Raw genomic sequence first — 24,072 nt, 5'->3', positions numbered from 1 at the left:
TCAATTGTAAACGCATACTTTTGCGAAGCTTACTGATCTCCAATGATCCACGGTTACAGGCTGGTGATTTATTTTCAGAAGGTAAGGGAGAGCACACACAACTTTATCAACGAGAGTAGAATATGTGCATATATAGTATTTTATTACTTGATACAAAAGGGGAAAAAAAGATGAAAAGGGACACTCTTTACAAAAAAATTATAAATTTAAAGCAGGTTTCATTATGAACGCACATGTTGAGCATAAGAATGTTGATGTTGTGTGTAGTTTGCATTTCTATTGTTGTTGTTATTGGTATTGCCATCACCATTGATATGAGCTGCACGTTCATTTTGATCTACAAGATTGGCAACTTTTTCAGAGTACTGTAAAGCCAATGTTTGAAGTCTAGAGAGTTCAACTTGATGAAGAACAATGCATTGAGTAACTTGATCTAGAGAAGCAGCGAGCTCTTCATTGAAGATCATCTTAGAAACGATCGCAGAAACAGTGGAGACAGGTAAATCAAACATGGCGGATAGTTGGCTCAAACCCAAAGTAGCATAATAACTGCAATAGGTGAACAAGTAAGTGCGAAGACCTTCTTCTTGGATTTTGCGGACAAGCATTTCCTTGATTTCCTTGGTTTCTGTCATCAAATCCCAAACCTTGATAGCTAAAATGAAATCTCTGGCCCTTTCCCATTCACCAGAAGCTAAAGCCTTAGCTGCGCTCATGATGTGATCTCTGGTATTTTCAGGGGGACCAATGAAGGCTTGACGTTCATTGTAATCCAATAATCTGCGGAAAGGCTTGGAGATAAACTTCTTACCGCCGTTAGGTCCAGCCTGGGCTTGTGCAGGGATTTCTAAAAGCATAGAACAAGTCAAGAAAATACATTCCAAAAGTTCCAAGTTGATGTGCATGTGGAAGGGCAGCTGACGTTGACGTTCAGCAGCATCGACTTCAGGGTTGCCAGTTTGACGTTGCGCTTGGACACCTTGGGCCAATAATTCTTTAACACGACCGGTACCTTGGATTTCAGAAAGAGCGGCATGGGCTTCCTTGATAAATCCATCACGGAAAGCGCAAATACCGATTTGAACCATGGCACGGTTATATAAGATTTGCGTAGAGATGTCAGCTTGGTGAATGTTATCTTGAACGTGAGACATTAATAACAAGTCACGAGCAGTGTGGAACTTCTTGTGAAGAGCATAATAGTAAATGTGGCAGAGCATGGCACGAGTACGGAAGACAGTAGAATCTTCCTTGTAAAGGAAATTACAGAGCTGATTGACTGTATTGGTGCCATCTTCGGTCTGAGCAATTTTGGAAACAATGTACTCGGGTAACAATTTTTTGCTGGCAACTTGGAGAGATGCAACTAGTTGTTCAGGCTTATAATAAACATGGTCCAATTTACGAGCAACAATTCTGGGAAGAGCAAAGTTAATACCGGTGTCTTTACAGTAAACTTGTGCACGATCTAACATGGCGTAGACAGAAGCTTCATCCTTGAGGCGTTCAATATAATCAGGGGCGTGAGGGTCGATGTTTTGGAGAGATTTAGTAAATTCATCATCTAAACGTTCAACAAAACTGAGAATTGATCCACGGATCTTGACAACTTCGCCTTCTTTGGGAGTAATATCTTTATCTTCATTATCCAAATCCTCAGCATCTTCTGTGACAACGAAAGATCTATTCTTTTCGAGAACTTCGAGTAAAGTATTGAATTCCTTAGCAGATGAGTTCCATGCAGTGAGATCCATAAAAGGTGCTTTGACACCAGTGATATCGAATCGAGAAGCAAGAAGGGCTAACAGAACAGAGATCTTTTGGAAAGGAGAGGAGGCAGCCTCCAACAAGGATTCTAAAGTGCTGATTTGCTCGCTACGATCAGTATTCTAAAATAAGCGCGTTCATAACGAATGATGAGAACTATAACCGGTTCAACATACTCAGCTGCTTCTTTCTACAGCAATTTATACAACTTACCTTTTTACCACGACTTTCCAAGATGTCTCTCAAACGAGCTAAAACATTTTGAGGAGTGACAGTAGCTGTAACTTTACCACCCTTACCAACTGAAGAGAATCCTTCATCATCATCAGCTGTGGCAACGGTCTGTTGCTCTTCTTGCTTGGTTGGCTTGACGGGTTCCTCCTTAACTTCTTCTTCTTTCATAAATTCTTCGGGATCCTAAACAATTGCGGTTTCTGGCGATTAGAAACAGCCCATCAGATGACTAATGTTTTTCTTTTAGATCCTATTGTACCTTTCTATAAGCAGCAATAAGCTCCTCATATTGTTTACTGAGCTTTCTGAGTTTTTGCTTCAAATTGTTCATAGCTTTGGTATTGCCACTCTTCTTCTTATTGCCTTTATCTTTTTGTAAACTTTCAGCCAAAAAGTCTTCGATTTCAACCATAATTTTGATGTAAAACTTGGGCATAGGAATGGCGTTAAAACCTGATGTGGCTCTGTTGACAGTGATGGTCAATTTATCGAATTCTAAATAGTTCGATATTAAGCATAAGTATTACATCTAGATGGGTTGAAAGGTTTCAGTATTTTCAATTTGATAATTACCAGTGGCAATCAGATTCCAATCACTATTTTTTTGTCCATTTTCGATGGCCTTCACAGCATTTTCCATTTCTTCGAGTCGTTTATCCTTTTGTGATTTAGCTTGACGTTTCTGGTTGGACTCGTCATCGGAATCTTCAGAGTCGCTGCCGCCTCTCAAGAAACGGTTACGGGGCTGTTGTTCTTTTTGTTCATTGTCTGAATGATAACTCTCGGCGTCAGAAGAGTCATACTCGGAATCGGACTGAGAGTAGAGAGATTCATTTTCAGAGGATGAGGTCTCAGAATCAGATTCTGAATCGGAAGTACTACGGAAGAAACGAGACATGCTGGGCAGTTGTACTTTCTTTAGCTTAAAGAGAAAGAATTCTCAAGAAAGAATATTTAAGTGGTTGCAAAAAAATAAAAAAAAAAGTCGTCTCTACACGTCCCCCCTTTCCGTCAAAAGCTTTTTTTTCTTTTTTTGCCTTAGTGGTATGTCAAAGTGCGAAAAAAAATTTAGAAGTCACTCGTATGTGGCTAGGTTGGCTCGTTCCTCCTTGTGGATGAATTAACAAGAAAAAGCGAAATTACTTTCACTAATTTTATTATGGTGAATACTTTTTAGGCTGCCAAAGAGGTCTTTTATTTTAAGCTTATTGATGTTAAACCAAAGTTCTAAACTATTAATCAAAGCATGCTGAGCGAGGAAAAGAAGATAGCTATAAGAAGCAAGCATAAATGTGAATTTTAAAAGATGCTTGAGCAATGTTTGACTCTGTCTACACTTACCTCCAAAATCTTTGCATTTTTGTAAGTCTAATGTATTATATTCATGAGTGTTATCGTTGACCATTTGGAACGTTAAAGAGGAAGTGCAATCAAACATAAACGATTTTTTGCTTTCAAAGCTTTCTTACAACGAGTACAATTAAATATTAGCTCTTTGACGCCACTGTCAGAAAAGCAAAGACGCGGGGAGCAGCCTCACTATCCTCAGTTATTCCTCTGCGCTGACATTGACCTATTGTTGAAAACAAGCGCTGTGCATTATTTACCTGCATCATAACTAATAGAAAGTTTAAGCATTTTTTTTTACATTGCTGTAGAGACAGGGCAAGAAGTAACATTAAAATAATTGAGATTGTTTGGTTATGGTTTGTATGTTTAGCAACCTCACATTTAGAAGTTGTTCCTGGCGCTTTTTGCTGTTTTACATATTTTGCCAAAAAGGCTTCAAGTATGGATAATGGGATTACTGTAATAGAAATACTTGTCTGTTAGGAACTCTTTATCAATTCTTAGAATATAAGACAACGCTATAGAGTATTGGTACTTCTTGCCTTGAATGTGAGTTAATGTGGTGTTCGAGTGGTTAATTTCCTTACAAAGCATTAGTCCTCCGTCTTTAAACAATGTGCATCGAATATGGAGAACTCTTCGTGAAGAGATTTCGCGTCTCAGACCTGATAACTAATGAGACTTTCAAAATAAACGAGCTAACATAAATAACTATTATACTTTTAGCGGTAGCTATTATATGTTCAATATTAGCGACAGAAAAGGTATCTTATTCGATACGCTGTCTCCTAGTAGCTTGGCTACGCAAGAAATAGTTCGTATATTGCAGTCTACTTCTGCAGCTATTTGTTACCAAGTACTTGTCTATTTGATAGAAGGAAACTTTGTCTGCGAGTATCGTTGTAGAAACCATCTAAATTTTGTTTTTTAAAACAACTGCGGCAGATGTAGTGCGCACGTTTTGATTGGGCAATCACCTTCGCATTAAACTACAGAAATTTAAAGAAGGTTATTGTAGAAAACTCGTTGCTGCATTTCTTCTCATTGATAGAATCGCATCAACATGAAACAGCGATTTAATGCTTTAGACGTCAGAGCAACCGTGAAAAACCTCAAAGAGCGGTAAGGGCGGAAGAATATACAAGAATAGGGTTTTTTTGGGCTTTTTTTTTCCTTTTCTTGACGTGGAAAAAAAAATATACATAGGTTGATCGGCATTCGTTTACAAAATGTATATGATGTCAATTCTAAGACCTTCTTATTCAAATTTGCCAAAGTAAAGGACGTTTTTTTTTTTTTTTTCAGTTTTAGTTTTGGGATGATAGAATATTGATTGCTCTATATCTTATCTTATGCATAGCCCGACGATAAAGAGCTTGTGCTAGTTGAGTCTGGTATACGTATTCATACCACCCAGTTCAGTAGAGAAAAGTCAGATACGCCTTCTCCATTCTGCGCAAAGGTATACGACATATATATTAAGAACAGATAGGAACAGCTATTAAATATCTCGTTAACGTACAACAGCTTCGTAAACACCTTCGTACTCGACGTGTTACAAACGTTCGTCAGTTGGGTGTGGATCGTATCGTTGATTTTGAATTTGCAGGAGGCGAAATGGGGATTGGATACCATATTATTTGCGAGTTCTATGCTTCTGTAAGTAATTAGCAAAAGAGGATGAAAACGTCAACAAGTGAAATAAGGGACAAGTAGTAACACAACGGAACCGATATGTCATTAGGGCAACATCATTTTGACAGATCATGAATATCGCATCCTCGCTTTATTACGTGCAGTTCAGCCTTCAGAAGAGCTGAAAATCGCAGTGGGTGAGATTTATAATATTGAAACAGTGAAGGATTTTGAAAAAGTAGACGAAGAACATTTGAGAGCAGTATTGAAGAGTGCCGGTCCTAAGGATAATCTGAAAAAGATTATGAATATTAAATTTGGTAAGAAAAAAGCGCTATCTACCACTGTGTTGCAAACATTGACATAATGGTACTTGAAATGGTGTATTAGAGTATGGTCCTGCCATGGTAGAACATATGATTATGGAAGCTCATCTGGATCCCAATGTGAAGGTGGCTACTGATTTCGATACATCTGCAGGTAACAAAGTTCGAGCGGTGTGTGCAGCATTCCAAGATTTGCTATATTGACTGCGCAAGTTTATAGACTCACCGATGGTGAAGGCCTTATTGGAAGCTATGGATAAGGGACATGAAGTAATTAAAACTACACAGAACGCTGTGCCTCGAGGTTATATTATTTTACTAGATGACAAGCATAAGCCGAAGGTTGAGGGTTCGGAGGAGGTTGAAATGTAAGTCTAATATGCTTCTTCATCTATAAAAATCAAGAAAGATGATTGAGACTAAAACAACACCCCTTTAATGCAATAGTTATGATGAATTTCACCCTTTCTTATACAAGCAATTCGAAAACCGGAAATACAAAGAGTTTGACACTTTTGATAAGGCAGTGGATGAATTTTTCTCGGCTATTGAATCACAAAAATTGGAAATGAAGGCCAGACGTCAAGAAGAAGCTGCTTTGAAAAAATTAGAGGCTGTTCGCAAGGAACAGGAAAGCAGAGTACAAAGCTTGTTGGATCAGCAACATACCAATGTTCGTAAAGCACAAGTGATTGAATTAAACTTGCAATTAGTTGACGCTGCTATCACCATTATTCGCAATGCTGTAGCTAGTCAAATGGATTGGCAAGATTTAAATGATTTAGTGAAAGAAGAGAAGAGAAGACAAAATCCTATTGCTATGGTTATTGACGGACTAAAGCTACAAACAAATCAAATAACGTTGCTCTTGTCGTAAGTGATACTAAAGCATACAACTGTTGTGAAACGGGGAGGAAGGGAAAAAAAAAAAACTTACAAAGCGTGGGTGTGGATGATTTATAGAGATCCTGATAGTTTCGAGGAAAGTGACAGTGAAGATGACGAAGACAGCGAGCAGGAAAATGATATCAGTAAAAGCACTGCAGAATCAAGCAAAGTGAAAGTAGACGTGGACATTGGTTTATCGGCTTTTGCTAACGCCAGAAAGTACTACGAGCAAAAGAAAACCACAGCCAGCAAACACGAAAAGACCCTTGAAGCTTCTTCCAAAGCATTAAAGTCAGCTGAGCGAAAAATCAGACAAGATTTGAAGGAGACAAAAATAACAGCTACCATCAATAAAATCAGAAAGCCCTTCTGGTTTGAAAAATTCTTGTGGTTTATTTCTACTGATGGGCATCTTGTTATTGCTGGACGTGATATGCAGCAGAATGAAATGCTAGTGAAGCGGTACTTGTTGAAAGATGATGTCTATGTTCACGCTGATCTTCATGGTGCAGCCTCTGTCATAGTAAAGAACAAGCCAAATGCCAATGGCCAACCCATCCCTCCCAGCACATTGTATCAAGCTGGCATCATGTCTGTTTGTCAAAGTAAGGCTTGGGATTCCAAAATGGTGACCAGCGCTTACTGGGTCTATCCCGATCAGGTGTCAAAGTCTGCTCCTTCTGGAGAATATTTGACTACGGGTAGTTTCATGATTCGTGGTAAAAAGAATTTCTTACCACCTGTTCAGCTTGTCTATGGATTTGGTTATGTGTTTAAACTGGATGAATCTTCTATTGGTAATCATGTAAAGGCACGTGTTGAAGAGTGTGTGGGCGCTGCGCAAGACAACGAAATGATGAGTCATGGTCAGGCGAATCATAAGGTGGACTATCGCGACGCTATTGAGGAAAGCACAGCCAAAAAGGAGTCTGGTTCGAATGAGCAGCTGCCCAAGAAAGAGAAAACTGACGGTGAAGAGTCATCACAAGCGTCATCAGGTAAAAGACATACAATAACATTTCTCTGGTTTTTTTTTTCTGCGAAGAATAACATATCATGTCGATTTTTAGCTACACCAACACCGGAAAAGGCTAAAAAAGACGAAAATTCCGTTGAAAGCAATGATGAAACTAGCGACGATAGCAATGAGGATAGCAGCAGCGACGAAGAAGAGAACGCTTTCCCTGATACCCAACTCCAATCACTTCCTGCCGAAACGGATACCAAAAAAGACAGCCATGATGATGATATGAAACCATTAGCCAAGGCAGATAAATATGATTTACAAGATTATGGACATGATTCTGACGATCAAGTATCTTCTAGTAGCCGGTCGAGTGGAGCTAACACGCCTAGCAAAAAACGTATCAGTGCCAAAGAACGTAGATTGATGAAGAAGTTGAATGTCACAGAACTTACCGAAGCGATTCTATCTGAAAAGGAGAAAGCCAAGCAGCAGAAGCAGGCTCAACCAACGCAACAGCAACAAAAGGCAGCACAGGCGAAACAAAAGGCAGCAGCAGCAGCCCCTCCTCCTTCTACTCGTGGTCGTAAGAGTAAAGCAAAGAAGATCAAGGATAAATATGCCGACCAAGACGAGGAAGAGAGACAGCTTCGTATGGAGTTGTTGGGCGTAAGTTTAGCTATTGATAACATGAGCCAGCTCATGACTAGCCCCATTAATATCATTTTTTTTTGCTCATTTTTAGTCCAATAAGGGACCTCAACCCAAAGGTAAAAAAGCAAAGCGTGAAGCGAAAGCCAAAGAAGAAAAGACGGCTCTAGAACGAGAAAAGGCTGCTAGAAAAGCAGCCGCGGAAGAAAAGGCAAGAAAGAAGGAGGGAGAAGCAAACGGCCATGGGGATGATATCAAGGGTACAGACGATAAAGATACAGAAACCATTCGTCAAATGCTAAAGGAAGAAAACATCACCATGCTTGAAGCAGATGAAATAGCCAACCTTTCCATTCTAGATTCTTTGACGGCCAATCCATTGCCTGAGGATATTATTCATTTTGCTATTCCTGTATGTGCGCCTTACGCTGCTATACAGAAATATAAATACAAGGTCAAGCTAACACCAGGTTCTCTCAAGCGTGGCAAGGCGGTGAAGCAAGCACAATCTGTCTTTCTCAATTTGAATGAAGCTACTGCTCGTGAGAAGGAATTGATCAAGGGTGTTCCAGATATGGAGAGCATCAATACAATGATGAGTAAAGTCAAGGTATCCGCTCCTAATCTTGAAGCAAGCAAGCGAAAGAAGGCTGGAGGTAGAAAGTGAACAAAATAGTTCAATGTTTTTCTGTATAGGATAACGCTTGTAATCTATTAACTACTACTCCTTTAGACGATTACTGGAGGTTTTTTCTTTTTTGCTGTTACAATAAATGTATATGTATATTATCTTGACAGTTCAATTTTTTATTGTCGACACTATCATAACGCTAATCCATATTGCAAACAGTGAGGGACGAGTGAAGGGGTTGATTATTATATGAAATTTTCCAATGTCTTTTTATTGTAGAATAAAATCAAAGGGACTGGTATAGATTGATTTCAATTTACATAGTTTGATGTACTCATTTTTTATTTTTTTTATTTTTTTCCATTTTTTCTATACAGAGAGTTTATTAATTACATTTTGACGAGAAGGATAAGGGAAAAGTGAGTAGGGTAAAAAGGATGGACGATAAAAAAAAAAGAAAATTATTCGTTCTTGTTGCTATGATGTTATAGTTTATAAATAGTGAAATGCATTTTTTTTTACTGCTTGGCATTGGCCTTCATGAGGTTCAAGGCAGAACCATACTTGAACCATAAGATTTGGTTGTCATTGAAAGTATGGTTGACCTTGATGTCTTTGGTTTCACCACTCTTCTTGTGAAGTCTGACGGTCAAAGGTTGGCCTTCCTTGAATTCACGCAAACCAAGAATATCGACCTTATCATCGGCATCGACGAGGTCATAGTCAGCAGGGTTGGCGAATGTTAAAGGAAGCATACCTTGCTTCTTCAAGTTGGTTTCGTGAATACGAGCAAAGGATTTGACAATGACAGCGGCACCGTTAAGGAATCTGGGTTCCAAGGCGGCATGTTCACGAGAGGAGCCTTCACCGTAGTTTTCGTCACCAAAGACGACCCACTTGACGCCTCTGGCTTTGTATTCACGAGCGGTGTCGGGGACACCATTGTATTCGCCAGTGAATTGATTCTTCACACTGTTTACCTTTCCTTCACTCGATGTGGCACCAATCAAGAAGTTGTTGGAGATGTTATCGAGATGACCACGGTACTTCAACCAAGGACCGGCCATAGAGATGTGATCGGTGGTACACTTGCCCTTGACCTTGATAAGGATAGGGACGTCGGTAATGTCTTTGCCGTCCCACTTCTCGAAAGGTTCCAAGAGTTGCAAACGTTTCGATTGAGGGTCGACGGCGACAGAGACCGTGGCACGATCTTCAGGAGGAGCTTGGTATGTATTTTCACCGGCGTCATAGCCCTTGGATGGAAGAGCTTCACCTGTGGGAGGTTCGAGCTTGAAGGGCTTACCGTCCGCACCGACAAGAGAATCGGTCATAGGGTTGAAGTGCATGTCACCCGCAATGGACAAGGCAGTCACGATTTCGGGAGAGGCGACGAAAGCGTGCGTTTCAGGGTTACCGTCATTACGGCCGGTGAAATTACGGTTGTAAGAGGTGATGATGGAGTTCTTTTCGCCCTTCTTGACGTCCTTACGATCCCATTGACCGATACAAGGACCACAGGCATTGGCGAGAACAATACCACCGGCATTGGTAAGGGTTTCCATGATGCCATCACGTTCAATGGTGGCACGAATTTGTTCCGAACCAGGAGTCACGGTGTATTTGGACTTCATGGACACGCCGTGGTCAGCAGCTTGCTTTACAATGGAGGCAGAACGGGTCATGTCTTCATAGGAGGAGTTGGTACAAGAACCGATCAAGCCAACCTTGAGTTCTTGAGGCCAGCCATTCTTGATGGCAGTTTCCTTGAACTTGGAAAGAGGGGTGGCCAAATCAGGAGTGAAGGGACCGTTAATATGGGGCTCAAGAGTATCAAGGTTGATTTCAATCAATTCATCGTAATCAGCACCTTCATCGGCTTTGAGGTTGTGAGAGAATTGCTTGGCGTAGTCGGCGATAGGGGCACGCTTCGTGGCACGAAGGTAGTCAGCCATACGATCATTGAAGGGGAACAAGGAGGTAGTGGCACCGATTTCAGCACCCATATTACAGATGGTAGCCATACCGGTACAGGAGAAAGATTCAACACCAGGACCAAAGTATTCAACAATGGCACCCGTACCACCCTTCACGGTCAAGATACCGGCGACCTTAAGAATAATATCCTTGGGTGAAGTCCAGCCATTGAGCTTACCCGTCAATTTGACACCAATGACCTTGGGGCACTTGAGTTCCCAAGGAATATCAGCCATGACATCGACGGCATCGGCACCACCCACACCGATGGCGACCATACCGAGACCACCGGCATTAGGAGTATGAGAGTCAGTACCGATCATGAGACCGCCAGGGAAGGCGTAGTTTTCAAGAATGATTTGATGGATAATACCTGATCCAGGCTTCCAAAAGCCCAAACCATATTTAGCAGTAGAAGTAGCCAAGAAGTCATAGACTTCCTTGTTGATATCGATAGCACGGGCCAAATCTTTAACACCGCCGACTTGAGCTTCAATCAAGTGATCACAGTGGACAGTAGAAGGGACAGCGACAGTAGGAAGACCAGCAGACATGAATTGAAGAAGAGCCATTTGAGCAGTAGCATCTTGACAAGCAACACGGTCAGGACGAAGTTTGAGGTATGATTTACCACGAGTGATTTCTTGATTTTCAGCATCATCCAAATGACCATATACGATTTTTTCGGAGAGAGTTAAAGGGCGATTTAATCTGGGGTAAAAAAAAAAAAAAAAAAAACCAAAAAAAACGTTATTTATCCAAGCAGCTTCTAAATGACGACAACCCATTGCCCTGCTCCCCCTTCTCTTTTTTTTTTTTTTTAATACGCGCTTTTTCAATGCCACTTTTCTATCACTACACTTGTTCCCTTCCTCCCGCTTTCGTCAGACTCATTTTATCCAAACACACACTCACCTCTTACGAACAATAGCAAGATTGTCTTCGATTCTTTGATAATTGATGTATTTATCGGGTTCCAAATTAGACATGGAGACCTTTTGGGCGGCCCAGTTAGCACCTGCAGAAGCATAGGTACGAGCAGGTACGTGTGTTTTGATAGCAGGAATGAAAGCCTAAAAATGGGGTTAGATTCAAGTAGAGTGAGTGACTTAGGGATAATCAGAAAACGGCGCTTTATTTCAGAATATCGCTCTATACCTTTGCAGCTTTAAAGACGTTATTTGAAGAAAGCATGATAATTAAGTGCAAGGTTTTTGTCCAAGCTTTAAAAAAAAAGTGACTAGTGTAATAAAGTATAAATAAGAGAGGGGGGTGGGGAAGGCTGCTTTTTAGAACTAATGAAAAAAAAAAAAAAAGAAGAAAAAAGAACAGGAAAAAAAAAAAAAACAAAATAAAAAATGAAGAAGCCTGAATAAATAAAGATTTTTTTATAGTTTATTTGCTGTCACTTAGGCAAATCAGAAGTGAGCTACACAAAAAAGAATGAACATGTGTGGATGCTGGGGTTGATATTTCACATGAATCTGGGAAAATACTCTGTTTTATTACAGAATTAAGGTTTTATTATGACGATATGAAAGCACTGTTCTCCTTTTACGGCATAGACGAATGCTTCTGTGTTTACTGTGGCGATGTGAAGCATTTTTTGCTAGTGAGGGAAATGCAGAGAATGGAAGGGCCAAGAGAAAGTGACGAAAGCTAAATTTTGCAATGGTTTCAATACAATTAAAATAGTCTCTATATAGGATGAGATAAGCGACAAATAGTAGTTTAACCTGAATTTGCCTTAAAAAGAAGGGGTCGGTGTCTATGCCAAACGGGCCACGCAAAAGTTTATCATATTCCGACAATGACCTGGACAAATTCAAGTTGATTTGTTCTGCAAAGTCGAATCATTCCTTCGCAGCCACCCCCACTGCCAATCTTTTGCGGAAAGGGCCGATCGTTTCTTGATGTACGATTTATTATGAGAACTCTCCTTTAACGCCATCCTTTGTCTCGAGAATTATCTTATAGCCCCCCTGACGTCCTACAGTGTATTCGGTTTCCTTCTGTCCCTGCAAAAAGAAAAAGAAAGAAGTAAGTCGTTCTCGCGTTTAAAGCTCAGTCTCATGGACACACAAGTGTATCCCATTTCCTGAATTCAACAGCCTTGGTTTCTTTTTCATTTTTTTGCCCCGCAATCTTTTTTGCTCATTGTTTCCTTGGAGAAAATGCGTTTTCGTTAAATTCCGCTGAAAAATCGAAAATCTGAAGGCGATTTTTCCTTTTTTCCTTTCTTCCCCCGCATCTTGTTTTCTTTAGAAATGCAGTGGTTTCTTTATGAATGCACGAATTGCACATGATCATACCCAAGGATCAACAAACAAACTGCCAAGCCATGTATGTAAGTGTAAACGATGGGCAAAAGGAATGGGCAGTGAGAGAGAGGCTGGGGGTGGGGGGGGGACTGTTAGTAATCCAATAAACATCATGGATCACCACATCCGTATGTGTTCTGCAGTAGAATAATATTGCTTTTTCACGGCCCTCAGAGTATTAAATTTTTTGCGTGCAAGCGGATGAAAGCCAGGGAGTGGTTTCATCCTGCATTCTTTCCTTTCACAATTTGCATATCGCAGATCACATTTTCTTTTTTATGCCTACGTATTTTTCATCTCGATCCCCTGGGGTCTAGTCGCCATTATTTGCTGATGCCGAAAAAAAAAAAAAAGTGTTATTCATCCTATTTATCTTGTGTAAACTGTATCACTGTCATGAATGGGATAGTTGCTGGTTTTTTTTTTTTTTTTTTTTTTTGTTTTCATTATCTTATCATTCTATCTATTTTTGTTTAAAAGTTCGCCGTAATGAAAAAAAAAACTCACTTTTTATCTTGTCATACACTACAACTCCTTTGCGTATATTCGGCTCTGTAACGTTATACACCTTTTCTCAAAACGATGTCGCACAAAAAAAATTTAAATTGTCGAAAAAAAATGTCGCATTTCCGGAGAAAAAAGTGTCGCACTGATACGGGGGAAAATAACTGGCACGGGGGATTTAGACTGAAATTAAAAAATATTGTAATTTGATCTTTCTGTAACTTATTGCTATTCTCGAAAATTGCACACAACTGCAAAATCTAATTGAGAAAAATGATGAATATAAGAAAGATAAAACTTCTCAATTGGTAGGCAGGTAAAGGCTATATACATCAGCTTCAGGAAAAAAAAGTGTCACACCTTTACGAAAAAGAAGTGACGTACTTTTGAGAAAAAGAATGTCGCATCATTTTTTAGTAAATAGGAAGACCCATTCAAACAGTCATCAAAGTGTCTTACAGAATAACGTGCAAAGCCTTCGAAAGATGATGGCAATACGCTGCTACAGGCATCACCAATCTTAGCAGGATGCATGTCTTGCTTGAGAATAAACTCCCTTTTAACATTACACTTTTGACAACCGACCAAAATTGTTCGATTGGATTGAGCTCAGGTGAGTATGGTGGCAAATAGATACACTTTTAACCATGAGACTCCATAGTGGCTCTAATCAACTCAGAGATATGAATGGGAGCATTTCCATCAAAAGGTAGTGACCCTTCATTTCGGGATACTTGTCCATCTCTTCAAGCACGTCATCAATAAATTTCAAATAATGGTTGGTTACAGTATCTTTTGTTTGGGCTTTAGCTCCTCCTGCTAGCTTTCGTTTTTCTGAAGGGGGAAGTGGCTTTCTCAAGCAAACCTTGATCAAGCCTTTGCTTGATATTGCACCCAAGATTGATATTGAGTTTGCTCTTGCCGTGACGCATAAAGCCAGTCTAGCAAGGGCTGTCCTAATGTTTCTGACGGGGGGCATTTTCTCGTGCTGAACGTAATCAACCTCATAAAGAAGCATTTGGACAATTGGACCAAGATATACTCCAGTTGACTGGGGCATTGGCATGCTGTTTTATGGGTTGAATGGGGAGTTGGTTCAACATATGAAATGGGGTCAGCGACGGTTGTCGCAAGTTGCAGGCGGTTATGCATTTGTAGGCATTCAATGGCGTAGGCTTTAATGAGAGTGCATAGTGACGTGTTTGGTGAGATAACAACTACATTACTCGAGTACGTACAACGAGGCAGAGAATACAATCTACCACGGTCTATCTATATTGCATTTAACATAGGTTATGTACAACATAGAAGAAGATACAGACACGTGTTTGAAGGCGACCCTAAGTCATGCCTTCATCAATATCAGGAGCTTCGATGCCTTTATGCATCAGCGAAACACGTTTAGATGCCGTGACCACTTGGGCATAGGAGCGTTTAGAATGATTTTTGGGTTTGAAGGCCGAGTTGGACTCCGCTGACCAAGAAAAGTGTTGGGAGTTGGGAAGAGCCATGTACATTTGGCATTGAGCATTTTGACAGAAAAGGTATAATCCCAAAAACTAAGCTTGGTATCCAAAAACATTGTAAAATTAATCTGAATTTAAATAGTAAAAATGTCTCAATTTTTAACCATTTTGTGCGAAAGGCAAGCGAAAAAACAGTACTGAAGGGTAAAAGAATCAGGTAGAGATGGCATGGCCGCTGGATTGCTGATTTGCCCCTTCGTAGTGCCTTACAGCGTTCCCCCACGTTTGTAGGCCCCTTACCCGTGGATCTCAATAGCCTCCCACGGCATTTAATCGTCTCTACTGTTCTCCTTTGGTCTTCGATAACTAACTGCTTCTACACGCTAGGGTATACGTATTTTCAGGACTATCCGAAACTGAAAAGGATACCTAGTTTGCTTTCCCAAGGTGTAATACAATGGCTTCCTTTTATTCAGAACCGATTGATTGACGTCCGGGCCCCTCCTCCGGCTGCTGCTCCTACGCCCACTTCACGATGGCGTAATGTATCTTACAGCACCTTATGGTTGCCTGATATGTCCCAGTGGCGTGTACCTTTTGGTTCTCAGAACAATACCACCATATTAAAGCTTTCGCTTGGTATGCTACGGCTATACTGGCATCCTGATTATTCCGTTTTTAGTGACCCTCCTCGGATTCCTCAAGTGTTTCCTTTATGGTATCGGCCTCCGGCTCAATGGAAACGGTTCTGGTCACTCTCAATCCCTCATGCAGTGCTAACTCCATGGTGGCGTTTATGGCATAATTGCATTGGTTACAGAGCTTGGCTGTTTCCCATCAATCCTGTCATAGTTGACTCCCCTCTTTGCCGCCATTGCAGAGACTCCCCTGAGGATGGTTTTCATTTTTTTCGTTGGTTGTCCACCTAAATGGCAATTTTGGATCACGGCACTGGAGGAAAATAGAATTATCTCTTTTCTTGCCACACCTACTGGCATTTGGCATATATTGTTAACACTTTGTTCCCCGTTACTTAATTCTCCTCTGCCTGACCACACAATCGTTCAGGTTAGTTTGATACTTTTAAGTATCTGGAAATATCATTGGCGCTGCCATTTTGATCGCATCTTGGTCCCTAGCAGGAGTTCGTACCGTCTACCAAGACGAGGTTCGATTCAGAACACTCAATACGTGCTCGTAGTATATTTAATGGTTTCTTTGTAGTAGTTTTTATAGTGTATGCCTTTTCTTCTCTTCTTTTATTGCCACTTATCCAAAATATAATTTATTGTCCGTTGTTAGTTACTTTTAATAAAGTACGTGAATTAAATACAAAAAAAAAAAAAAAAAATCAGGTAGAGAACAAACAGCTTGACATTCTCAGTTATGGCGATCTTAATGCTATTGAAACGAACTGATAGCGGTATTGATGAAAAAACTGGTGGCGGTATTGTTTGAAGCAAACGCAGTCATTAGATTCTGGCCAACAATAACTGAAGCTTTATTTTCAAAAACAAATTGGGTCTTCAACTGGTAAGTCAAGCGACGCTACATTCTTCGAGACTAGAAGTTTTTTTTTTTGCTGTCTGTCATATGTGGCCGTCGTCATGGACTGTAATCTTTCCTCCTTTTTATTTTTTTTTTGGCGATTGTGTCAAAAGTTTTAACTTGAAAGATTCTCGCAGATGTCAGACTATGAGACACTCAATGGATAGTGTTCACTTTTGTTTTTCACGACGTTTCTAAGCATTATTTCGTTTATAGAGCCATCTATTTGATAATTAAGATTGGTTGTGGATTATTTACAAATGTATATATATTTTATATACATATATACGTATGCAGATGTAAGTGTGTATGTGCGCGTCTGTGTATCTGTGTGTGTGTACAAGTTTAATTGATAGCATATTGCTAGTGTAAGGAGGATATGTTAGTAGATGATGTACGTTTGTTTTCACAAATAAGTTTGACGGTATCAGCATTGGCGCCTTGCTTTATTATTATATGGTATTCAATGGCTGATCAGCTCGAAAAAAAGAAGTACAGGCGGCTGGCTTGCGCATACGGAGAAGCGGAGCTCTATTTGGATGCCTTTAGCCGGGAGATCGCTGAGATTGCAGCCCTGCGACGTGTATATGCCAAACTAAAAAAGTGTAGAGGTTGCGTCCGGTGGTATCAAATTTTCCACACTAATGTTTTAACATTTGATAGACATAAGAATAATATATGATATTTTCATATGAGATAGTTATACGATAGAGAAAAATAAAATAAGAAATAGGAATAGAACAAGAAGAGAAGAAAACAATAACAACATATAGCAGTCGGTGGATCATTCTGTGTTTTTGAAAGGTGGCATTACTAATTCACGTGCCCAAGGCAAGCGACAATCAGTACAGCAAGGTGATTCCGACGAATACTCTTGCATTTTTCTTTTGTCAAGCAATGCTTCATTGTAGAGCTCGACTGAATTCACACATAATGTGCGCAAAATAGACATACCATCGACAAATTCATTCATGTCCGAAAGAAATGTTGATTTCTTTGGAAAACGGAAGCTCTTCAATTTTTCTAATAGATACAATCCATTGTCTCGAAGACGTAGCGAATACAATTCTGCTTGTAGACCTTGAATTAGTAGCAAGGCTACTCTGATGCTGTTGTTATGTGTAACTTTTAAAATATTGTTCAGTTGGCTTTTGCCATTCAAAACCAGCTTTGTTTTGTCCTCATCATATTTGTTTTCGGACACCGATCTTCCAAATTCACCATTCGCGACGTCGTTACTGACTTTGTCCAGGTTTTATAGGATTCTTAGATCCATTTTTCTGTTCGTTTTTACTGGACCATAAGAGATGGTATCGCCCCTACAAAAATAGAACTGTTTAATATAGTTATTCTAAAACGTATGTTCCTAGCTTTACCAGTTGACAACCAAATTTGTAACAGAAAACAAAGCTTCAATGGCCGTTGACCAGAACTTGATGATTACACTTGCTTCCACTAAATTGTTAAAAACTTCAGGCAATAAATACTTTTCGTAGTGTACATAGGTCTCTACTACGTGGCTGAGTATTTTCGCCATGGCAAACTCGTCTTTAGAAACTCTACCCAACCTGGAGTATAGAGCTCTGTTTAAATTTACAAACTTTTTTTGCTTCATAAGCACCACCATTCATCATCGACTTTTCCGATTTGTTCATATTTGAGGTCGTCAAATTCTTTACCAATAATCTGATTTTTAAGCTCTTCAGCTGCTGTGTCTACATGGCCACCTGATATGTGATCAGTGGCATCAAAAACATTGTTCATACCACATACGGTAAAAAATTTCTCTCTTTCCGAGAGTTCATTGAAACGACAGAGATTTAATTCTGCTCTTTCTTTAACAAACTTGGCTACAGGATTCTGCTCTTCCATCGTCGTCACCTTTCTGCGCAAGGAAGATGCTGGTTGAAGGGCCTCCGAAGCTTGGCGCTTTTGGAAGCTTTTGGCGGTTGTATGGTGAAAAATGATTTCACGAACATAATCCTCCTTAGCAGACTGAATGTATTCCATTGTCTGCAAGCCAGTTTTTTGTGTATTGCGAGGTGTGTTTTGAGTCTCCGTCCTGTTGAAAGATGACTTCCTCGTTGGTAAGACCAAAGTACTCAAGTGTATCCTTATACGAAGTAGCCAAGATATAGGTGTACAGTTCTGAATTCATAGGATACTCGATAATACGGCATGCGTAACCTACTCCTAATGATGTCATGCATCCCATCTTGGGTTAATACCCTCCAATATGTTTGCATAGTCGTCAGCTCCAAGGCAAGAAAATCTGACGATATCATCATCTGACACCAGCATTTCAAATCCTCATTTGATGATGTTGAATGTAGAGAGTTTACCGCATTTTTGTAGTCAGTTTCCGCCCGCTCGCGTTGTCCTTGTTGTATTTGCTTATTTAAAAAATTGATAACAGTTGTAAGTCGATGACTATGAACTTAGGTGTCTTTATTATTCTTCAGATGAAGTAGAAGGATTATTTACTTTGTGAGGTTATAATGGGAATTATATTATTTGAGGACGCGTATGCTAGTCACTAATCTCAGGTTCAGATGCTTATTGGGTGTGATTATTATATTTAGGCCTGTATCTTGTTCTATGTTGTACATAACCTATATTAGATGCAATATAGATAGACCGTGGTAGAATGTATTCTCTACCTGGTTGTACGTACTCGAGTATTGTAGTTATTATCTCACCAAACGCGTCAGCCCTGAACGATATTCACCTTCTATGAAAAAGCCTGGCAACCCGTTAGTTTTTAAGTAGTTATTTTCGAGCCAAGAAGTGCAATTCCAAGTTGTTTCCATGGTGGTATAATATTATTGGCGTAATGATGGTAAAACGTCTGGAAACTATTGTAATGAGTGTTAGCCGCTCATTTCAGTTAACCCATCAGATTATGCAGTTTCTAAATGAATTATACTGAAAGCCACCCTTTACATGTATGAATGACCAAGGCTATGCAAATGGGGTATACTGTAAGTATTAGAAATGCAGTTAGGGTCGCACTCTTCACAAAAACCGCAAAGTACCAATACAAATGAACCATTTCAAGTTGTACAAAAACAAACCATGCATATACGTTGATGCTAAACGTATAGCCGATGCATTGATAAACATTCGTCGGTATCTATAGGCAATAGAGTGGAGTATCAAGGCGGATGTTTTCATGCTTCACAGCGTCCATTCTTTTAACAAACATTTCATGGGGGTGTTGAAGTTATTTTATTTTTCAATAATAAAGGTTGGGGCAAAAACCCACTCGTTTAAAAGATGAACATGGGTTTGAATGCACAGTGGCTGTACAAAAGAAAAAATTAGGGTACGAAGCAAAAATGCAAGTAAATAAGTTATAGTAACAAAAAAATCAAAAGAAAAATATATGTATGTACGATATAAATTGATTTTTGATTCAAAAATAAATGTAGATATTACAATAAAAAAAAAAAAAAAAAAAAAAACAACAAACAAACGAAACGCGTGCTTCAGCTGTGTACAATAATAGGTAAGGTGGGATACGTAAGAGTTCAAATCTATTTTTTAGAGCGGTGTTGGTGACGGTGATGATGTTGATGATGACGACGATGGTGATGAGGTTGCTGCTGTTGCTGCTGATGGTTATTATCTTTCTTTTTATCGGTTGAGGTATTGTCGGCTTCTTCTTCCTTCTTTTGAGGTGGTAAAACAATGATATTTCCACGTTCCATGACTGCTCTACTTGGTTGGAACAGTAAATGGTGAGGATGACTTTTTGCTGGCGCCTCTGGTGTACAACAATCGATGCTCTTGACCCAGTCATCCTTCAAGACATCTTCCAAGGTGCATCGGTTTTGAGGATCAGGTACTAATATTTGAGAAATGACAGGTCGTGCATAGCGTGGTAATAGTTTGAATAAACGTTCTGCGCCGTTTCCATCAGGCTGAATAAAGTTGCTATACGATTGATCCTTCTCCGGACGAGGTAATCTCCATGGGAAGCGTCGAATGGTCATACAAATGAAGATAATACCGCAGGACCATAAATCTGTTTTAAGAGCGTTGTATTCCTTTTGTGTGTATTGTTCTGGTGCAATGTAAGGGTCTGATCCGCAAATGCCTTTATTGAATAACAATCCGTTGTTAGTCCATCTATCTTTTATCGTGTGTTATCTCTTGCCCCCATTACATTACCTTTACTCAAGTGGGTATGTTCTTCAAAAGGATATTTAATAACAGTGGCACATCCAAAATCAATGATCTTTACAATGCCTCTTTCATCCAACACCATGTTATCCAGCTTTAAATCACGATGAGCGATGCCCATGGTCTGTAAATAGTCGACACCGTTCAATAACTGCCGCCAACAGCATGCAATTTCTTCGTCTGTCATTTTACCACTCATCACAATATTGAAAAGATCATTGGGAGCATATTCCATGATTTCATAAAATGTCTGGCCTTCTTGAATGATATCTAATGCTTCAATGACATTGTAATTGTGTAAAGTGGAGCCTATACAGAATTCAGCGGTCACTTTCTTGACATATTCCTTTTCATTTTCTCCAGGTCCTCGTTTTCTAAATTCTTTCACTGCAAATGTCTTTCCGTCTGTGTTACGTCGAATGATTCTGACAGATCCGCCTGAACCTTTTCCAACAAATTCACCTAAATTGGCAAATCAAAAAATTTAGTTTCCCCCCCATGGATAAAGGTTTTTTTTTTATTTTTTAATTTTTCTGGGAAAAAAAAAGAAAACCCAAACGATAAGTTTACCCCATTTGCCATATCTTCCTTCCAAATCCTTGTTGAATTCGTTTGCAAACGACAAATCACTCTGTCGACTATAGACAGAAGAAGCGCTGCTACGAACACTGGATGTGTCGTTGTGATCAAGCAAGAGACCTTTCTTTTTCTTTTTATGATCATGATGACTCGCTTTTTTAAAGAACCGCTTGAGATCATGAAAGAGGGTATCCTTTTTTTCAAGATGATGAAAATGTGTATGATGGTAATGACTGTCGTATTCGGGTTTCTTGAATACGAATTGAGAAGGTGTACTGGAGCGGGAGATGGATCGCGAACTATTGTAATCCGATAAAACAGAAGAAGCGTGGGGAGGAGGAGGAGCTGAACCTAACGAGGGTGGTGATGGTGGTGGTGGCGGCGTTCGTGCAGTTTTTCTTTGGCGTTGTTCTTCTGCTGTAGTAGAGGTTGACTTTTCTGGTGACATAGATTGAGGTGTCATGGTGGTGGTGGTGGTGGTGGTTGTCGTTGAAGACGGACTTTGTGCACCCGACACAGCTACGGAGGACGCGTAAGAGCTTTTACCTTCATCGTGGTGATGGGGGATGTAGGGCGTGCCAGGGACAGAAATATCCGGTGTGACATTTTCGAATTGATGGATGGCATGCTTATTTTGAAAGATTTTTGCAGGTGTATTGAAATCGACGTCGCGCAATCTTTCGCTCAAGTTATTGATATCATTTGCAGTAAACTGAAGATGGCTCCTGGACCGTCTGTCAGCAGCAGTGTCTACTGTACTCGCTGGCTGATACGAAGAGCACGTAGACTGTCTTAAAGGTGATGGTACGCTCACTTCAGACATTTGCAGATAGGAAGGCGTGAAAGAGCCAGAATTCGGACGTATTTTGGTGCTCATCGCTTTATCTCTATCCCAGTGAGTTGAATAAATAGATGTATGTGTGTGTGTTTTTGGTTTAACTAGAGAAAAGTAAAAGAAGAGAAAGAAAAAGAAACTCGTCTTTTCATTATTGCTTGTTAAAAAGCAAAAAAATCTATATTTGCTTTCCTTTACCGGATAACTACTGTTTGAAACACAGATTATTTTTTTTATTTTTAAAAGACAGGATTTAGATTTTGCTTTCTTTAGAGAATAGTCATCTCAAACCGCAAGAATTATTTCCATAGATTAAACCAATATATAGAGAGAGAGAGCCTCTATTGGAGAGGCATTCTCATTCACGGTCTATTTTTGTGATAGTGTGATTGCTAAAACTCCTTTCTGTATTGTATTTGTCATTTTTTTCAGTCGTATGGAAGCGAAATACGGACACGACCTCCTTCATGGAAAAAAGCTTTCCTTCAATTGTGAGATCGGCAAAAATTCTTACCGAAGAACAAAATGCCTTATATCCCAAAAGGAAAATTAACCGATCAATAAGAATTTGTCTCTAGATCGTCATGATTGACAAAGCTTTTTTATTTATTTTTTTGAAACGGAGACGATATTTTTTTTTTTTTCATTTGATGACATTTTTCTTTTCAAAAGCAATATAAGCAAAAAGAAAATGTGTATTTAAAAAAGACCCTCTTTGATCTGTGGATGATTATTTGTCATACACACTTTTTTTTTTGTCGCTACACAACCGCACAATGAGGGTTGTACAGTAGCACTTTGTCGTGTCAAAGCTTTTTTTTGATGCACAAATGAAGCACACTTGCCTACAAAAGATAACGCGAAAGTGTGCCCAAAAGGCAACGGTGTGCAGATCTCTTTTTTTTTTTTTTTTTGTTTGTCCTTCTTGAATACGTCTAGATCTATTCATGTCGTTTAGAACAAACTTCTTTTAGCCGATCAAAAACTCTACTAAAAAAAAAGAGGGGGGGGGATGGTTTTGAAGATTTCGCTATCGATTGAACGTACGTTTTTATTATTTAAACTACAGTGATAATGAGCTGATAAAGGACGCTTCTTTTTTTTTTTTTTTTTTTTTTTTTTTTTTTTTTTTTGCAAAATATGAAATTTGTTGGAATAAGAATGGAGGGGGGGGGGAGGGCGAATGAAGGCGTTGTCTCTAGTCATCCCCCTCGTCAAATCACTTTGACAACCCCTCGGATACAATTGCAATCTAATGTATGGAGGGGATAAATGATAAAGCGAGATGTTGAATTATTTTGATATGATAGCTTTTTTTCCACACAAGGAGCTGATCTCGAAATTATCTAGTAAAAAAAAGAAACTCAAACGAATCCCTTGCAGTGCTTTACTTGCGTGCTTTTACTTTAAAAGATGTGTCCATAGGAAACGGGTGATACGATAGCATTAAAAGCGAGAATAATATATTCCTCCCCCTTCTCAGCAGTAATAACTTCTTAGATGTCATCGTCACATCAGCATTCATGCGCAGAGCGAGACTGACAGACTGACAGACTGACAGACTTACAGACTGACAGACTGACAGACTGAGAAACGAGAGTGCGCGCGATAAAAAAGTGTATCGGTGCGCAACCCTACGAGCAAGCCGCATGTCTTGATTTTTTTTTTTTTTTTGTCATTTGAAAGGGAGGAAGATTAATTCATACGCAGTTCTACTTTTCTTTGCTTAAGCGTCAGAGATGTTTATCCGTCTTTTTTATAATGAGATATACCTTGGAACAACAAGTGAGTTGGATCTCTCAAGAGAAATGTCAATCTCATTAAGAAACAGTACATTTCGGAAGAGTCTCGCTTGTTGAGATGACACTCTTGATTCCCGTTTGTTCACCACAAGTTCAAGGCGAAGGATACCATTTTTATACAAGCTCATCTCTCTCTCTCTCGTGCTGGAAGCCTCTTCATGCATGTTTATTTGTTAAAAGTTTGCATGGTTTTTTAAGGTTTTCGGATGAGACGCCTTGGTTGTCGCTGTAATAGAGCTTCCCTTCTTTATTGACTCCCTCATGTCTCTCTATCACACACGCACATCAAAAACAGATTTACAATAGCTCCTTCCATTGTCATTTTTGCTTGACTATTTAAATGACAGGAGTCAGTCAATGGGAGGAGGAGAAGACACATTTTCAATTATTAAAGTTACAACTGCTTGCA

General features: G+C 39.5%; 7 protein-coding genes across 7 annotated transcripts; 1 reads left to right on the top strand and 6 right to left on the bottom strand.

Moving 5' to 3' along the window:
* Nucleotide 1: 1 nt before the first annotated feature.
* On the bottom strand, nucleotides 2-2,996 carry BDF20DRAFT_953465 (eukaryotic translation initiation factor 3 subunit 8 N-terminus-domain-containing protein). The gene is made up of 4 exons (XM_053084893.1): nucleotides 2,575-2,996; nucleotides 2,261-2,496; nucleotides 1,981-2,184; nucleotides 2-1,889 (listed from the first exon to the last, which is right to left on the bottom strand). The coding sequence occupies exons 1-4, from the start codon at nucleotides 2,897-2,899 to the stop codon at nucleotides 222-224; spliced, it is 2,433 nt and encodes an 810-aa protein (XP_052939811.1). The 5' UTR covers nucleotides 2,900-2,996; the 3' UTR covers nucleotides 2-221.
* Nucleotides 2,997-4,414: 1,418 nt separating this feature from the next.
* BDF20DRAFT_905026 (fibronectin-binding protein A N-terminus-domain-containing protein) lies at nucleotides 4,415-8,482 on the top strand (the record flags this gene model as incomplete). The annotated part of the gene is made up of 12 exons (XM_053083107.1): nucleotides 4,415-4,473; nucleotides 4,558-4,627; nucleotides 4,712-4,735; nucleotides 4,879-5,010; nucleotides 5,096-5,306; nucleotides 5,377-5,466; nucleotides 5,533-5,680; nucleotides 5,760-6,185; nucleotides 6,276-7,025; nucleotides 7,062-7,171; nucleotides 7,271-7,833; nucleotides 7,910-8,482. 12 exons carry the CDS (start codon nucleotides 4,415-4,417, stop codon nucleotides 8,480-8,482), a joined length of 3,156 nt encoding a protein of 1,051 aa, XP_052939810.1.
* Nucleotides 8,483-8,964: 482 nt separating this feature from the next.
* BDF20DRAFT_970708 (aconitate hydratase) lies at nucleotides 8,965-11,602 on the bottom strand (the record flags this gene model as incomplete). Its single annotated transcript, XM_053085021.1, has 2 exons — nucleotides 11,339-11,602; nucleotides 8,965-11,134 (listed from the first exon to the last, which is right to left on the bottom strand). The coding sequence occupies exons 1-2, from the start codon at nucleotides 11,410-11,412 to the stop codon at nucleotides 8,965-8,967; spliced, it is 2,244 nt and encodes a 747-aa protein (XP_052939809.1). The 5' UTR covers nucleotides 11,413-11,602.
* A 2,282-nt stretch (nucleotides 11,603-13,884) lies between these two features.
* On the bottom strand, nucleotides 13,885-14,232 carry BDF20DRAFT_855702 (uncharacterized protein). Its single transcript, XM_053080262.1, has one exon. The coding sequence runs from the start codon at nucleotides 14,225-14,227 to the stop codon at nucleotides 13,919-13,921; it is 309 nt and encodes a 102-aa protein (XP_052939808.1). The 5' UTR covers nucleotides 14,228-14,232; the 3' UTR covers nucleotides 13,885-13,918.
* A 2,924-nt stretch (nucleotides 14,233-17,156) lies between these two features.
* On the bottom strand, nucleotides 17,157-18,074 carry BDF20DRAFT_932323 (uncharacterized protein). Its single transcript, XM_053084740.1, has 2 exons — nucleotides 17,639-18,074; nucleotides 17,157-17,581 (listed from the first exon to the last, which is right to left on the bottom strand). Exons 1-2 carry the CDS (start codon nucleotides 17,887-17,889, stop codon nucleotides 17,518-17,520), a joined length of 315 nt encoding a protein of 104 aa, XP_052939807.1. The 5' UTR covers nucleotides 17,890-18,074; the 3' UTR covers nucleotides 17,157-17,517.
* A 1,652-nt stretch (nucleotides 18,075-19,726) lies between these two features.
* Nucleotides 19,727-21,562, bottom strand: BDF20DRAFT_855691 (kinase-like domain-containing protein). The gene is made up of 3 exons (XM_053080261.1): nucleotides 21,018-21,562; nucleotides 20,436-20,909; nucleotides 19,727-20,361 (listed from the first exon to the last, which is right to left on the bottom strand). The coding sequence occupies exons 1-3, from the start codon at nucleotides 21,487-21,489 to the stop codon at nucleotides 19,799-19,801; spliced, it is 1,509 nt and encodes a 502-aa protein (XP_052939806.1). The 5' UTR covers nucleotides 21,490-21,562; the 3' UTR covers nucleotides 19,727-19,798.
* Nucleotides 21,563-22,219: 657 nt separating this feature from the next.
* BDF20DRAFT_833294 (uncharacterized protein) lies at nucleotides 22,220-23,512 on the bottom strand (the record flags this gene model as incomplete). The annotated part of the gene is made up of 2 exons (XM_053078630.1): nucleotides 22,220-22,435; nucleotides 23,267-23,512. The coding sequence occupies 2 exons, from the start codon at nucleotides 23,510-23,512 to the stop codon at nucleotides 22,220-22,222; spliced, it is 462 nt and encodes a 153-aa protein (XP_052939805.1).
* Between the last annotated feature and the right edge of the window lie 560 nt (nucleotides 23,513-24,072).

Source organism: Mycotypha africana (assembly GCF_025528875.1).
Source record: "Mycotypha africana strain NRRL 2978 chromosome Unknown BDF20scaffold_2, whole genome shotgun sequence".
NCBI lineage: Eukaryota > Fungi > Mucoromycota > Mucoromycetes > Mucorales > Mycotyphaceae > Mycotypha > Mycotypha africana.
The sequence above is the reverse complement of the archived record's forward strand: the minus strand, read 5'-3'. Positions and strand labels throughout refer to the sequence as shown.